The sequence below is a fragment of the Anolis carolinensis genome, unplaced genomic scaffold (genome assembly GCF_035594765.1).
Source record: "Anolis carolinensis isolate JA03-04 unplaced genomic scaffold, rAnoCar3.1.pri scaffold_12, whole genome shotgun sequence".
NCBI classification, from domain to species: Eukaryota; Metazoa; Chordata; class Lepidosauria; order Squamata; family Dactyloidae; genus Anolis; species Anolis carolinensis.
Window position 1 is genome coordinate 9,766,583 of NW_026943823.1, and position 16,339 is coordinate 9,782,921.

At 45.7% G+C, this 16,339-nt stretch overlaps 1 protein-coding gene across 4 annotated transcripts in view; it reads left to right on the forward strand.

The window, feature by feature from the left end:
- The first annotated feature begins 13,197 nt into the window (after window positions 1–13,197).
- LOC100566500 (connector enhancer of kinase suppressor of ras 2) overlaps window positions 13,198–16,339 on the forward strand; it is a 296,823-nt gene continuing 293,681 nt past the window's right edge. The window contains exon 1 of one of the 4 annotated variants that reach the window (XM_062963810.1): window positions 13,198–14,032. In XM_062963810.1, the coding sequence (XP_062819880.1) occupies window positions 13,966–14,032 (67 nt within the window). In that variant the 5' untranslated portion in view covers window positions 13,198–13,965. The remainder of the gene's footprint in view (window positions 14,033–16,339) is intronic. The other 3 variants (XM_016995043.2, XM_016995041.2, XM_008114641.3) reach the window with 3 other exon arrangements.

Sequence of the window (16,339 nt, forward strand, 5' to 3'; positions counted from 1 at the left end):
ACAGTTTAAGGACGTAAATATAGTGAATTACTTCTAGCTGGACCTAGCAAGAGGATTTAGACCTATACAAACTTAGAATGAATTCTTCTGCTCCAGTAAGGCATATGGAAGTCTACAGAGAACAGTGAAGGTAGCTTAAAACCCAAGTTTGGAAAACTATTTTTGATTACCATACTGGATCCTGGGAAGGACAAGCCCCCCAAAATAACTTTTTCTTTCTCTATAACGAAATCAAAATATGTATGTAATGCAGATATGTGAGCTGCGGAAGAACTTATCTACACACAGGTGTTGACTACGGAACAACTCCTGGAAGACTCGCATGGGCTCTCTTTCTTTTCTGAAGCCTGCGTTTCTCTTTCCAAGGAAGTTGCCTGCCTGCTTTTCTTAATTTTCATCCTATTTATATCCTCTGTCTATTATGTATATTATAATGCTAATGAGATGTGTGTATCCCACTAGGGAGGTGCATCAAAGGATGCTGCAGAAGTTGGTTATACAGTAATTTGCATTGCATTAGCATATTTCAAAATTCATCAGATTCCTGCCACCTTTCTAGGGCTTAGAATAACATGGGTTGGTTTGAGACTCGCAGGGGCCATGTGCTTCAACATTTGAAGTCCTGGGAGGAAGAGGAAACAGAAACAGCAGCAAGGTTGGAAATGTGTTAATTTAACACACTTTAAGCCTATTTGAGGACAAAACAGGGTAGGAAACATACAGATTCATTCCTCCCCTGCCCCTTTGAACTGTAATGTAATTTAAAAGAGGAAGATAACAAACCCTGAAATTGTAGTTTGATTTACAAATGCTTTAGCAGTTTTAATTAGGGGCATGAATGCGAGAAAAGCTGGAACTTCATCAGAAAGAACAAGAGTGCCTTTCTGCGCTTTTGTAGTGTTACGTTTCTCTACAAAGGTATAGCATTGTGCGCTTCGAATAAAAAATATATCTAGAATGCGGTTGACAGTACAATGTTCCCAGGATTCAATGGGGTCAAAAACAGGGTTAACACAATATGTTTTAGGAAGACAACCTGAAAAGTTAGAAAGTTGTGCAGAGTATGAAGATGACAGCAATATCCACAGAGACAGTTTCACTAACACCCAGCAGAAGCAAAATCTTGAATTCAAACTGATTTGGGGTTCTAAGCAAAGTGTGGCAATTGTTAGGGATGCAATTTGACACAGATTTCTTTCTGGAAGGAAGCAAGTAATTTTAGCAGTTTTTTCCCCACTGCAAGAAAGTTTGAAAACCACACAGCCTTTCAAGGCTATTCACAGTATGGGACTTGAGTTGCTGTGAATTTTCAAGTGGCCATGTTTCAGAAGCATTCTCTCCTGATGTTTTGCCCACATCTATGGCAGGCATCCTCAGAGGTTGTGAGGTCTGTTGGAAACTAGGTAAGTGGGGTTTATATATCTGCCTAGTTGAAAAGTCCATTTTTTCAGGACTGACATAGCCCAGCATAATTATGATGACCAATTCAAGTTTCAGGACCTTGGATAGTTCCTATACAATTCAGACTAAAGCAAATTCCAGTGACACAAAAGTCACCAGCTGTGATTGGAATAACAAATAACAGCTGTTTTCAATCTACCTTTAGACTCTGGAGTAAAGTATGGAATCAGATTAACTTCTAGAGCAAGTATGATTTCGCATTTGGTGTTGTGGTTAGAAACAAAGCAAGCAACATGTCAAAAGCAGTCCCCTGCTTTGTGAGAAATGCTTAGCTATTTAGAGTAGCCAGGCTCTCAGAGCATTTCCTGTTGCTCTTGCAGGTTATCAAGGCCACCCCTTTGGAAATACAGCTGTCCTTTTGCTTAGTGAGAGCAAACAGCAGGGAGATCGCTTAGCAGCATGCCGGCAGGTCACAGCTTTGTCAATTCACCTTCTCACACTGCAAAGCAGGTAAGGAAAAAACAAGTGTCTTTCTCTTATGAAGCAAAATTAGATTCACACAGCAGGTTTTGGGTACTGGGATAGGGCAGCAAAATGGGACAACATCAGATCAAACAGTGTCCAGATGGAAACTCAAGTCTAGCTCTCCCTTTATGAGTTTTGGTTTTCGAGAAGTATCTTGCAGTCAGCCTCCATGTCTATCAATTCAACCATCCATGGCTTGAAAATATTACAAAAATGCAAACTTTGTTTTTGACATTTTATATAAGTGACACAATTTTACTATGCCATTGCATATAATGGAGTTTCAGTATCCATGGGTGTTTGTATCCACAGGAGGGCCTGGAGCTAAATCCCAACAGATGCCAGATACCTCATATTATGAATATGATGTTAGTGTCCGCTCCTGGAAGGTGTAGGACCCAAGAAATAGGCTCACACCGCTGGTCGCAATGGAAAACTTTATTGAATCCGCCTTGCCAAGATGACTGCAAAAGCTTTTACTGACTCTCTTCCGCTTTTCCCCTCAGTATATGGGGTTGTTGCCTCCCCCCTCCTCCTTCTCCATCCACACCTCCCTTTCCTTTGGTCCTTTCCCACGTTTGAAGACCAGACCCTGTCATAAATCAGCCTATCCTGCCAAATGGTCTCCTTCCTCTGTCCTCTTGTAGTCAGGTTGCGAAAAGACCAGCTTTGATGATGCTGTTCTTTGTTGCACCCTGACATGACTCCCCCCTTCGGACGACGACCCTGCGGGGAGAGACAAAGTTCCGACAATCTAAGAACAACAGCAGCAGAATAAGCCAGGAGAAGGAAAGAAGAAGGAGAGAGAGAGTCCAACCCCCCCCCCCCTTTTCGGGATCATGGTCCAGGTTTATGGGGAAACTTTGTGTGAAACTGTTTTCTCAACTTCGGGGCTTTAACATGCTCTGCTGCTACCCATTCCGGGTGTAAGGTCTGTGAAGACCATTGGACCAAGTAGTACAGTTTCCCCCGAGACTTCTTGGAGTCCAGGATATCCTTGATTTCAAAATGGGTGTGTGCCCCCACCATAATGGGGACCGGATCTGCCCCCGGTTTACTCCATCTGTGAGTGTTTGGCGCTGGTTTCAGCAGGCTAACGTGAAACACTGGGTGCACCTTGCGCCATCTATGAGGCAATTGTAACCGTACTGTCACTGGGTTCACAACGGCCGAAATGGGAAAGGGACCAACATATCGTGGGCTCAGCTTCCGGGATGGTTGTGTGGATTTCAGGTGCTTTGTCGACAAGTACACTAACTCCCCCACTTTGTAGTCCGGTGGTGCTGTTCTCTTTCTATCTGCATATTTCTTGTAATCCACTTTGGCGGTGCGCAAGGCCTCCTGAACTGAAGGCCAAGCGGCAGCGATCTTCTCGCCCCAATTCCCTGGCTTCTCGTCAGAAGGCAACTCCTTTTGCAGTGCGGGGAATGGCGGAAAATCTCTGCCGTTCACAACTTTAAACGGAGAGACCCCAGTGGACGCGTGATCCGAATTATTAATGCAATATTCGGCAAGTGGTAGCATCGAGGACCATTGATCTTGCTGGTACGTGCTGTAGCAACGGAGGAACTGCTGAAGGGTCTTCTGAACCCGTTCGGTGGCTCCGTCTGTTTCTGGATGGAAGGCTGTGCTCAGGGCCCTTTCAGTTCCTAAAATACCCAGGAAAGACTTCCAAAACCTCGATGTGAACTGAGAGCCCCTGTCACTTATGATCCGCTTGGGACACCCGTGCAGGCGGAACACGTGTTGCAGAAACAATTTGGCCAACTCGGGTGCCGTTGGAAGTCTCTTAAGGGCCACGAAGTGAGCTTGTTTGGAGAACAGGTCAATTATAGTCCAGATTGTGTTGAAACCGTTGCTGTTGGGCAGGTCTACCACAAAGTCCATAGCTATATCCGTCCACGGTCTCGAGGGGTCTGCTACTGATTGCAACAATCCTTCCGGTCTGCCCACCTTTTGTTTTGCCATAGCGCACACTGGGCATTCCTGCAAATAACCCTTTACATCCTTGCGTATGGTTGGCCACCAGAATTGTCTATTCAACAGTTTCAGAGTTTTTGTAAACCCAAAATGACCAGCGAGCTTGGAGTCGTGTGCTTGGGCCAGCACCCTCCCCCGAAGTTCCTCCGGTACATAGTATTTGGAACCGTGAGTCCACAATCCCCCTGTTTGAGACAGTTCATCCCTATGAGACTGGAGCCAGGGGTCTGCATCTGCAGCTAGCCTCAATTCCTGGGACAGTTCGTGTGGTTGACCACTAGGTGGGGGCTTTTCCTTCGCTGTTGCCCTTGTCTGCACCATCAAACCCAGCTGTTCTTTCGTGAACACAGTTCCGACTTCCCCCAGGGCCGAATAGTTTGCATCGGGCATTCGAGATAGGGCATCTGCCATCCTGTTCTGGGTCCCCGGAAAGAACTTCAGCTTAAAATTGAAACGGTTAAAGAACTGTGCCCATCGCAGTTGTTTTGCATTCAGCCTTTGAGGGGTACGTAAAGCTTGCAGATTCTTGTGATCAGTCCATACCTCAAATTGGGCCTCGGTTCCCTCCAAGAAATGCCTCCAATGGGATTGGGCAGCCTTCACTGCGAAGGCCTCCTTCTCCCACACCCGCCAATTCCGTTCCGTTTCCGTGAACTTTCTTGATAAATAAGCACACGGTCTTAGAGCACCCTCATCATCGGCCTGCAACAGTATTGCTCCATAGGCCGCCTCTGATGCATCACAATGAACCACGAAAGGTTTGTCCCGTTGGGCATGAACTAATATGGGTTGACTTGTGAACCTCCTTTTTAATTCCTCAAACGCCTCTTGGCACTCAGGCGTCCAGTTCAGCTTCGCACCCGGCGTCTTCGTCTTACGAGTCTCCCCCACTCCCTTAGTCTTTAGTAATTCTGTCAAAGGCAGAGACAGCTTGGCAAAGTCTTTGATGAACTGTCTATAGAAATTTGCAAAGCCTAGGAATCCCTGCAGCTGTCTTCGAGTCCTTGGAGGCTCCCACGCCAATATATCCTGCACCTTGGCGGGGTCCATAGCTATGCCTTTTGTGGAAATGCGGAACCCCAAGTAGTCTAACTCCGTTTTGTGGAATTCACACTTGGAGAGTTTAGCATAAAGCTGATTCTCCTTTAATCTCCGCAAGACTTCTCGAGTCAGCCTAATGTGTTCAGACAGTGATTTACTGTACAAAAGAATGTCATCGAGATATATAATAACCCCCTTATATAGCATGTCACGAAAGGTCTCATTTATGAACTGCATGAACACCTTTGGACCTCCGCACAAGCCAAAAGGTAAAACTTTAAAATGGTACTGCCCAAGGTGACAATTAAAAGCCGTTTTCCAACAGTCTTCATCTTTGATTCGAATCCTATAAAAAGCCTCCCGCAAGTCCAGTTTGGTAAAGATGCATGCCTCGCCCAATTGCGCCAACATCTCTGACATTAGGGGAAGCGGGTATTGGTTTGTGGTGGATATTGCGTTAAGACCTCTATAATCCACGACCAATCTTAGGCCGTCTGCTTTTGGCCTGAAAAATACTGGCGCTGCCATGGGGGACTGAGATGGCTCAATGAAGCCTCTCTCTATATTTTTGTCAATAAATTCTCTGAGTGCCCTTTTCTCTGGTTCCGACATTGCATAGAGTTTTGGCTTAGGTAGTTTGGCATTGGGGTCTATTTCAATTGCACAGTCCGTCTTCCTATGAGGGGGCAACTGGTCACACTCCTTCTCACTGAACACCTCTGCGAATTCATGGTAGACTCTGGGAACGCTTTCCAATGGTACCCCCTGTGACGTGGCTGCTATCGCCCCCTCTGGCTCCAGTACCTCTATGTCTTTCGGGGTACTCTCAAAATTGCAATTTCCATCCCAGAAAGTAAATGTCTCCCTTTTCCAGTCAATCTGAGGGTTTTGCCATCTCAGCCAAGGAACGCCCAAAATGACTGGCTGATGTGCCATTGTTGAAATCACAAATTGCAATGTCTCAGCATGAGAACCCATAGTCATTCTTAAAAACCCTGTTTTTTCTGTTACTGGGACTCCGTATGCTGGGGTTCCATCCAATTGTGCGAAGACTACTGGTGTCTTTAGTGGGTTTGGCTCCACCCCCAACCTGTTTGCTAGTTCGGGAGTAATTAGGCATCTCGTGCACCCACAGTCCAACATAGCATCTGCCTCTACCTGAATCCCTGTCTCTGGGTTCAACAGCCTCACTCTGACTCTCACAATGTCACAATTTACTCTTCTCAACTCACCCCCGTCGCCCTCTGGTGGTTCGATCTGTTTCCGGGCGTTCAAAACAGATCCCAGTCGTTTCCCGGTAACTCCAGGTCCTCCGCTTCCTCCATCTCTTCTGCCTGAAGCTGCCCTGGGGCTAAAGCCGTTTCCGTTGCCATGGCAGCTTTCCCTTTTGCTAGTTTGGAGCTCTGGTGGGGTGGCTTCTGGCTGTGAAGCCTCTCTCCTCTTGTCTCCACGCCTGTCCCTTTCGGACACTCTGCCGCTCGATGTCCCTCGCGGCCGCAAGCGAAGCAGGCCCCCCTCCCTGCTCTCCTCTCCCTGCTGGTCGACCTTCCGCGACGAGGGGAGAAGCGCCGTGTTGCTGCTGTCGGGGGTTTGATTCTGTTGCTCTCCCTTGGACGACGAGAGATTTGCTGTTGGTCCACCTCCACGCGCCCCGCTAGCAAAATCCAGTCCTCCAAGTCTCTTGGATTTCCTCTGTGTAAAGCCCACTCGAGCACCTCAGAGCGTAAACCAGCCCTGAAATATTCCAGTTTGGTGGTGTCGGACCAGTCCCTGATCTTCCCCGCTGTGGCTTTAAATTCCAGGGCATATTCTGACACTGTCCTTCCTCCCTGGTATATCCTTTTGAGTTGGGCCTTCGCCCTCTCCTCTGCCAAAGGGTCTTCGAATCTCTCACGGAGGGCTCTTAGGAAATCCTCCAGACAGGCTAGCTCCCGGGCACCAGTATCATACATCTGCATTAGCCAGTCTGCAGCTGCTTCTTTCAAGTTTGCCCCCACCATGTGGATTTTTGCGCTTTCTGAAGGGAATTGGTCCCCAAAATCCTCCATGAAGTGTCTTACGTTTGTAATGAAATAAGACAGCTGTTTGGGGTCCCCGTTGAACTTCACCCGAAATTCTCCCTTCCCAGGCATTTGGCTCCTTCCCGACAGGCCCGTGGGGAAAACTGATGTGCCCTGCTGAGGCATCTCATCCACATAGTCCTGTGGACCCTCCCCGGCAAAGGGACGGGGTTCAGTGCCTCTCCCGGGCAGCCCTCTCCTCTGCTCCCGTTGCTCGACTGTCGCCCTCCAGGACTCGTTTACCTGCCGCTGCATCAGATCCATCTGTCGAGAGAAAGTTTCAAACATTTTCTCCATCGCATCTAATCTCCTCTCCATCCTTCTCATCTCCGGGGCTCCCTCTCCGTCTCGCTGCCAATCGCCTCCCATCTGGATCTTCCGTCTCACCGTCACTCCCCTGCCTGCGGGTAACTGGGTGGAGGTCAGCGGCTTCCACGACGGGTCCGAGGGGTCTGTCCCCCCTTCGCTCAATGTGTGCGATGGGTTCCTTTCCTCTCTCAACTCCTCTGCACCTCGAGGGTTCGCCTGTTCTTCTTCCAGGAAGAGGAATTCCTTCATGGTTTCTCCTCCATCAGGGTTCATGCTCTCACCGGAGAGACCTTTCCTCACGGGATGAGCCGGAAAAAAAAAGGGAGTAAAAGCTTAATGTCCGCTCCTGGAAGGTGTAGGACCCAAGAAATAGGCTCACACCGCTGGTCGCAATGGAAAACTTTATTGAATCCGCCTTGCCAAGATGACTGCAAAAGCTTTTACTGACTCTCTTCCGCTTTTCCCCTCAGTATATGGGGTTGTTGCCTCCCCCCTCCTCCTTCTCCATCCACACCTCCCTTTCCTTTGGTCCTTTCCCACGTTTGAAGACCAGACCCTGTCATAAATCAGCCTATCCTGCCAAATGGTCTCCTTCCTCTGTCCTCTTGTAGTCAGGTTGCGAAAAGACCAGCTTTGATGATGCTGTTCTTTGTTGCACCCTGACAGTTAGTAAGTGGAAAACTTCAGATCAGGAATAAGGGAGCTGGGAATAAACCTGAAGTGAATGGGATATAGATATAATCGAAACCTTTTAGAGGTACAGGACAAAGCACATTGTTATGAGGGACCTGTGCTCCTCTTTTCTTTTTTGAGGTCAACCATCCCAGTACTTGTACTTCCTTTGGAGCATGCCTGATTTATGCATCTGCTGTAGTTAGACAAAGTCTCCTGGGAAGAAGCTGAAAATAAAATGTAGGTCTGTTGTTCAGTCTGAAGGAGACTTGAGAGCATACTTGCACATCTTTCAACTCAGAAACTTAAGAGAGCAAATGGGCTATTGTGTGATGTTGGCCATGGCGCAAAGTCTGGGAAAGACAATTCCACTTCCCATGTAACAATTCCCAAAGCATGTACATTATTGGGGAAGGAGAGCCCGCCACAGCCTTGACCCTTGGGTTTGGTAGCATGGCAAAGAGAAGCTTCCTTTCCCAATGTACCAAGGATTGGCACTACCTTTGTGTCCACTGGCTTCAACCTTCATCTTTCCTGGAAACTATGTTAGAAGTCAATTGCTCATGGATCGGGATGAGTCCATGGACCATCACTTTGCAGAGCACTGTTCTAAACTAAAACCACAGTAAGGGAAAGCAAGGCTTGGTGGGAACCATTTGGTCCTCTGGATGTGATTATATTACAACTCCCAGCAGAACATGCTAGTATACCAGCTGGAGAAAATGATGAAAGATGCAGTCCAGCAGCATTTGGAAGATGGCATAATTTCTGTCCATGATCTAAAGAAAACCTTGCCAAAGTATCAGCATACAAGAGTTGTTGGAGCCTCTGACAATTAGCCTAACTCAAAGATAAGCAGGTGGGAATTGGTTGGGAATGAGATCTAAAGCTTGTGACAACTGAGCCAGCTGTAGGACATTAATACCTCCTTGAGCTTGGTTTCAACCAACACAAGGGCTGAGATCAGCTGGCTGAAGGGCCAAAAAGAGGCTGAAGAAGTCCTGGGTATGCCACATCCACCTCTCAGCCCATAAATACTGCCTCTGCCGGCACAAAGTTAGACCAAAAGTAGGGTTGGCCTAAGTAATTTCGAATACATGGCAACCAATAAATGCACCTCCATATTATAATTTCTCATCCCTAGACTAGCCGAAAAGCATCACACTTGAGTCCCAGTGTTGAAGGAAGGCAAGGGGTTGTGATTAAATTAAGCCAAGAAAACTCCGAAAAGACCGAGGTTTGGAAATAACACAGCTTCAGCTGTCTTAATTCCCCCTCGGCTGGCTGTTGGCCCAGTTTGCTAAGATTGCAATGACAGGCTTTAAGGTCCACAGGGAGCTCTCCATGGTGCTGTGTGCATCTTCATTGTCTTCCTATTCTTTGATTGCACTTTTGGAAGCAAGGGGGTTTCACAGCACCTTGAAGGTAACTGACAGAAGGGTAACTGGTCATAGATTCAAGTCAACTTCATGGATACATCTGATAAAACAGCAAGCTTCTTTCTCTCCATTAATGTCAAAGGTGCAACAAAATCCCTTTGCATATAGATCCTGTCCTTCTGGAAGTTAGATGTGTTCAGAAACACACACATCCACACACATACCACTATCCATACCTGTTATTTGTCCTCCTGAAATAAGAGCTCTTCTGAATTTAATCATGTGCAACCAAAGCCAAATTCTTTTCACTGATCTGCTTTCCTGGGATCTGATTGGGATTCATCCTAGCTCTGCACTTGGGATTTGGACATGAACAGGACTCAAAAAGGGGGTGGTGGGAAGGGAACAAAGAGGAAAAAGAGAAATCTACCCAAGAGCAGCAGCTCTGAAAGAGTTATTAGTCTGAATGAAAAGGAGTATTGTCCTAAGAGAAGATATGCTAGAAATTGAATCTGGGACCTTTTGGATACAAAGTATAGGGTCTATCCTAGAAATACCAGGTTCTGCTATAAGACCTCAGTGCATTGGCTCCAGGGCAGTCATAGGTCTTCATAAGGGCATCCAGTGGGTGTTGCTATTTTGTAATGATGTGCCCTTGAACATCACTTAATTTTCCTTCTCCCACTAGCTATACTACAATAGAGTCTCACTTATCCAAGCCTCGCTTATCCAAGCTTCTGGATTATCCAAGCCATTTTTGTAGTCAATGTTTTCAATATATCATGATAATTTGGTGCTAAATTTGTAAATACAGTAATTATAACATAACATTACTGCATATTGAACTACTTTATCTTTCAAATTTGTTGTATAACATGATGTTTTGGTGCTTAATTTGTAAATTCATAACCTAATTTGATGTTTAATAGGCTTTTCCTCAATCCCTCCTTATTATCCAAGATATTCGCTTATCCAAGCTTCTACTGGCCAGTTTAGCTTGGATAAGTGAGACTCTACTGTACTACCTAAAGGAACAGTTTACTGTACGTGAATCTCAAGCATTATGGATGCTGTAGCTTTATCTCCAGTAACTTAATTGATATGGCTGTATCAAGTGCACCACCATCCAGATCTGGAAAGAGGTTGTAACTGCAATATTATTCTATATCGGTGAAGAGATGCATAGATCAAATCCATAGATCAAATCATTTTGCATTCAAAACCACAGAGATTATGAGACTCTGCCAGATGCTACACAATATTGTCATAGGAACCTATTTCTGCCAAGGTATAGGCGCTGCCTCAAGCAAGTCCCTTTGGGTTTCCACACAACATCAAGGAAAAGCTTTGAAGCTCAGGAATGAGTCACATCGTTTGACAATTCAGAAGTATTCAGTGAAATGCCTTGTGAATACAGTTTGCCTCTGTAGTTGAAAAGTCCATCCTACTTGCTGGAGATGGTAAAAAAGAACTGCTCTGCCTTCAGCAGGGGAGCAAGGTACAGTTCTCACCTATATAGGATAATATTGCAGTTACAGCAATCAAAATGGATCACAAACTTGTGAGAACTGGCTGAAACAAGAAGCAAAGATGCTCACTGGGTGCCAAAAGTGACTCCTGCTCATGGCACTACCTGGAATCCTGTTGGTGACAAATGTGTGGGTAAAATGGGGTTGCACATGGGCATGCCTTGTTTTGGCTCAAGGAACTATTCACTATCCCTTGTATGGACTTTCCTTCCAAGTTAGGTGAGGCACCGCTATGACTGTTAAATGGCCAAAGGAGTGGGAGGAAGGGAGACAACCAAGCAGCAAGGACTCTGCTAAAGATCTGCAGAGAAAAGAGAAAGTGATTTGTATAATACCATATTAGAATGCAAGAGTGCCATTCTACTTCCCTATATTTGGCCACAGTTCACTCATCTCTACCCGCCCTCTTCAGCATCCCATGGGAGGAGACTTGCAAAGCTTTGCAAATGACACAGGACCATCAGTGGAATGGTGGGGGATACTAGGTATGCCAGTCAAAGGGAGGGATGAGAAAAGGATGAGGATATGGAAGGCAGTGTTCTCCTTTCATCTCTTTTAAGTCCTAGAATTGAAAGAGACCCAAGAAGAACTTCATCCTCAATTTCGATTTCAGTCATTGAAAACTTCATTTGAGCATTTAGAAATAGGCAAAGTGACACGGGAATACAAACACAGCAAATGCAAAAATGAGCTTGGCTTTATGGAAATGTATTTCAATGTCATTTGGAATGTTTAAACTTTGGCGTAGCAGAACTCGAATCCTCTTGGTGATAAGTGGCCATAAAACTCAAGCTTGCTTTTGTGTGCATCTTTTGGGGAGCAAGAGGTAATTTACTAAAGCAATTTATCCATATTCTCCCTTTGACAGGTGGCAATTGCTATGCTCAAGACATTATGTCCTATTACCTAGGATAGAGAATTCTTCAGTTATAGACACATATGTCGCCAACAGGATTCCACTCCATACATTTCCTGCTGAGGCAAAACATCCCTCTCCATTTGAAGCACATGAAAACAAATTTTGGTAGGATGGAAATCATTGGCTAGATGTTCCCAGAGAAAGAGCTTGGGAAAGCAATTTTTAAAAATACATGTGGGCAGATAGTTTGTAAAGGCAAGAAAGATGCTCAGATCAATTGGCTCTCTCTTTTCTGTGAAAAAGAATATATTGCGATCACACATTTTGGCATGCGAAAGCCAGATCGTCATAAGACGTGCTGCCTTAACACCACAACAGAGAGAGCATCTGCTGTGTGAAATGCTAGATAGCCCTGCAAGGCTCATCTAAATGAACAAAAAGCCCATTCCCCAGGCATTAGTCTAGTGTTGCCTTTGCTTTCACTACAGTATTAATGTAATGGTCAATTCTGAAGCTCGTGGTTACTCATCATGCCAGTTTCTACAGCTGCTCCACTAAGAATAATCTGAAAATGCAGACAGATGTGTTCTGCTGTATCAAGAAACCATTTCTAGCTAGTTTCATCTCCAAAAGAGGTGGGTCTTTTGCAAAGCCAATGCATCTTAACTGCCCAATCAAAGCCAAATCCTCTCAAATACTTTGCTTTGGAATATGAACAACATGCAACTACATATTGCTTTTATAATACAAGGATTGCAGAAAAGGAAATGGAACGGAAATGGAATGAAACCGTGGTAGCGCTATGGATTAAACCCTTGCACTGGCTGGACTGCTGACCTGAAGATTGGGTTGTTAACCTGAAAGTTGCCGGTTTGAACCTGCAAGATGGGGTGAGCTCTCGTCTGTCAGCTCTAGCGTGTGGGGACATGAGAGAAGCCTCCCAGCAGGATGGTAACACATCCAGGCATCCCCTGTGTAGATGGCCAATTCTCTGTAGATGGCCAATTCTCTCACACCAGAAGCGACTTGCAGTATGTTCTCAAATTGCTTCTGACACAATTTTTAAAAAGCAATGGAAACAGAAAATCAAGAGGAGAGTGGCAAAAATGTTACAATTTCTGACAATTATAGAAAAGTCTCAGTGCTCTGATCCTATGAGCCATGACTCCAGTGCAGCACTTCATCCAGCTATCAATAGTTCAGTCCCTTTAAAGTTCAGAGTAAAACCTAGTGTGGATTCACAGTTCCATTGGCATGGGCAATTCCTTCCCACTCCCATTTGCAAGGCAATGCCTTTCCTTTTTCACAACCAGGGCATGCAAGTGGAAAGGGGCACACGAGGAAGGCCCTCATTTGGGAGGCACACATGCTGCCTGGGCACCACAGGGGCCTTCCTACCTCTGACATTCTGAACTGGATGATTATACATTCCGGAGATGTCCCGCATTCTTGTGCATATGGAGATGCTCAGCATTTTTCCCCCTTCCAGCTGCCAAGCCCTAGCACGCTTTCATCCAAATTAGCCGGGGACAGTCAGCATGTTTTGCCACAGCACTGCGAGAAACAATCTGCTCTCCAGTTCCAGCTCGTAATCTTATCAGAGGGAATTTCTTTTTTAGAGGAAGATGATTTCGTCTTTGTCCCTTCCATCCCTTTTCCAGCGCTCTAGCTGCCAACCCTGCAATAGCAGGAAGGAAAGGCGTGGAAGGGAGAAAGGGGCTGGAGAGCTGAAGTGTGCATTGTAATGTCACATTTGTGCCAGCCGAACTAAGTAGATCATTGGGTGGGGAGAGAGCGAGAGTGAGAGAGAGACTGTCTCTCTCTCTCCCTCTTCTCCCTCTCCCTCTCTTTTTTGGTAAGTAAGTAGAGACATACTGCACCATTTCCTGATTCAGTGAGCTCTGGAGAGTTGCTGGCTGTGTGCAGCAGGGGAGGTGCTAGAGCTGATCAAGCCGCGTAATTTTATACATTACTGAATCAGTGCAGGAGAACCTGGAGGGACAAAGCATCCGCACATCTTTTGGACAGCATCGCCAAAGCCTCCCGCTTCGCCTCCTCCAGCCATGCTCTGAGAGCTTTGTGCATTTCCCTTGCACCCACCCACCCATCTTTTCTCCTCCTTGCTCCCCACTCCTCTTTTTCTCCATCCTCCCATCATTGCTCCTTCCTCCTCTTCCTCCTCCTCCTGGTGTAAATGACAGAGTCGTCTGATGATGGCCCTTGTTATGGAACCTATTAGCAAGTGGACGCCCAAACAAGTAGTGGATTGGATGAAAGGTAAGAGTCTCTCTGTGTTAACAGTGGAGCTTTCTTCCCTTTTCTGTCTCTTTCTCTCTCTCCTTGGTTTCTCAATAAGCTGTGCATGATGCATTCTTGTGACCTGGATCCCGCACCTTCTGGATGTGCAGTGGGTTTTTCAAAAAGGGGGGTGTAGTACGGGATCTGTCTGTCCTCTCTTTTCCAAGCGAGTTGCTCATGAGCAAAGGGCATGGTTGAATGGAGAAGCTGGCCCTTTTGTCACTCTGGGACTGGGAAGTCCCTTTGGAAATCTCTCAATGCATCTCAGTGAAAATTCTGGCAGGACCAGAGAAGTGTCTGCAGGCGCCTTTAAGAAGACCCCACTGAGTCATGGCACAGTGGGATGATGCTATGCCTGGCTCGGCATGTCTCTCTGCGTGTGTCTCTGTGTGCATTTTAATTGTCCCATTTGGTCTCTGACATGCTTGGAACAGGTGCCACATGCTAGACCCAGTCTCAACACTCTTTGTGTGTCTCTCTGTGTGTAGTTTGACAGGATGGAGGGAAAAGGGAGGTGGGGGTGGTCACGACAATGAAGTCTGCCCGCTCCCTTGATTCTTGGGCCACATCCAGATTGCTCCATTGGGCTTTCCCCAGCTTGACTTGTGGCTCCTGTGTTTGATCTGCCATGCACTCTGGCCCCCCTTTCAGCACCTCGGACAGTGCAGGCCCTGCCATATATGGAGTGTGTATGGAAGGCGAGGGGAAGAGACTGGCAGAGAACAACCTTGCTGGAGAAACTTCAAGACAACTTGTCAGGAATGATTATTATGGGCTCTTCCTGCACCTCCCTCTCTTCCTCCCGTCCTCCACACATTATGGAGGGCCAAAGATCAGTGAGGATGCCCGCCTTTCTCTTTTTGAGTACACACTTTGAGGTCCACGCTGGTGCAAATATGGGTAGAGGGCACAGAAGTGACTTCTGATGACCACACAGCTAATAATATGTCCCCACCCTGAAATAAGTTACTGGTAGAAAACTATAGAAAATATCTATGGAGACATTGCATGGAAAGAAAGGTTGAATAATCCACTATATAGAAAAGGAACCTATATTTGCTCACGTTTTATAAATAACGGAACTCTGTGTTTGCTTATGAAACATATATGCAGCCATTAGAATGGTCTGCACATGCATTCAGTCATGTGCAAAAAATAGCATTGTGGAGAAAGGCTGTAATTTATTTATTTTTCTGTTTTAAAAATTGTAATACTATACATTACTATAAAACCTATGGATTCTTCGCTGCACGAAATTGAAATAGTGAGAGTAGCTTACCAGGAAGTGAACCTCTTTTTGTCCAATGATACTGGGTTCTGACCGGCACAAAATCTGATCTATAGAGAGAGTTGTGGTTTGGGTCACAATCCCCAAACTGGTTACATTGCATGTCCTAATTGATATAATGAAACCCTTTCTGAAATTGTTGAAATACACCCTCTAGTGAGTCCTCCTCTTCCCCCGTACTCCTCCTCCACCATCCATACTTTGTATAAATGTGTTGTCGAAGGCTTTCATGTCCGGAATCACTGGGTTGTTGTGAGTTTTTCGGGATCAATGGTCATGTTCCAGTATAAATGTTCTTGTTAAGAAGATGATGAGCTACAAACATGTTCAGCGAAGGCAATCACATGGGTGTGTAATGTCTAATTTCTTTATGAAGCCATCAATTCAAAGAAATCAAGGGACTCACTCACTCAAACAAGCTTGGCTGCTAGGTCTTACAATGACTAAATATAGGGACACTATTAGAAATAAGATCCTGGTGTCAAAGGAAGGCAGCATCTAAGGTCTAGAACTGGGGAAATGGTGGATCTCTGGCTATTTTTAGAGTCCAATTCTCATCTGCTCAGAAGCCGATTACCAGGGTGATGGGAAATATAGTGCTGGAGCACCTGGAAGGTCATGGCCTCCTGGTCTCTTTCCTGGAGATCAATGCTGTTCCATTTGGAGAGGAGGTGACATTTTAATGCTTTCACAATAATGTGATCGATGGACTTAATGCAAATGGAATATTTTCATTGTTATTCACTATACCACCGGAATGTTTATACATATATATAAATTTTATTTCATTGCTCTACTTTTGGGATATGAAATAATGGCTGGATTCAGGCTAAACCTCCGTGCCCTTGGAATGATTGCCCTTTTAGTACCTCAAACAGGTTTCAGAAGAGCAAATATACAGATCTTATAGAGCTGTAACATCTGGTATCAGGCAAATGAATAGGTGCAAAGCACAGGGGTGTTTTTTGTTGGCTATGAATTGTGCTGAGTTTTGAGAA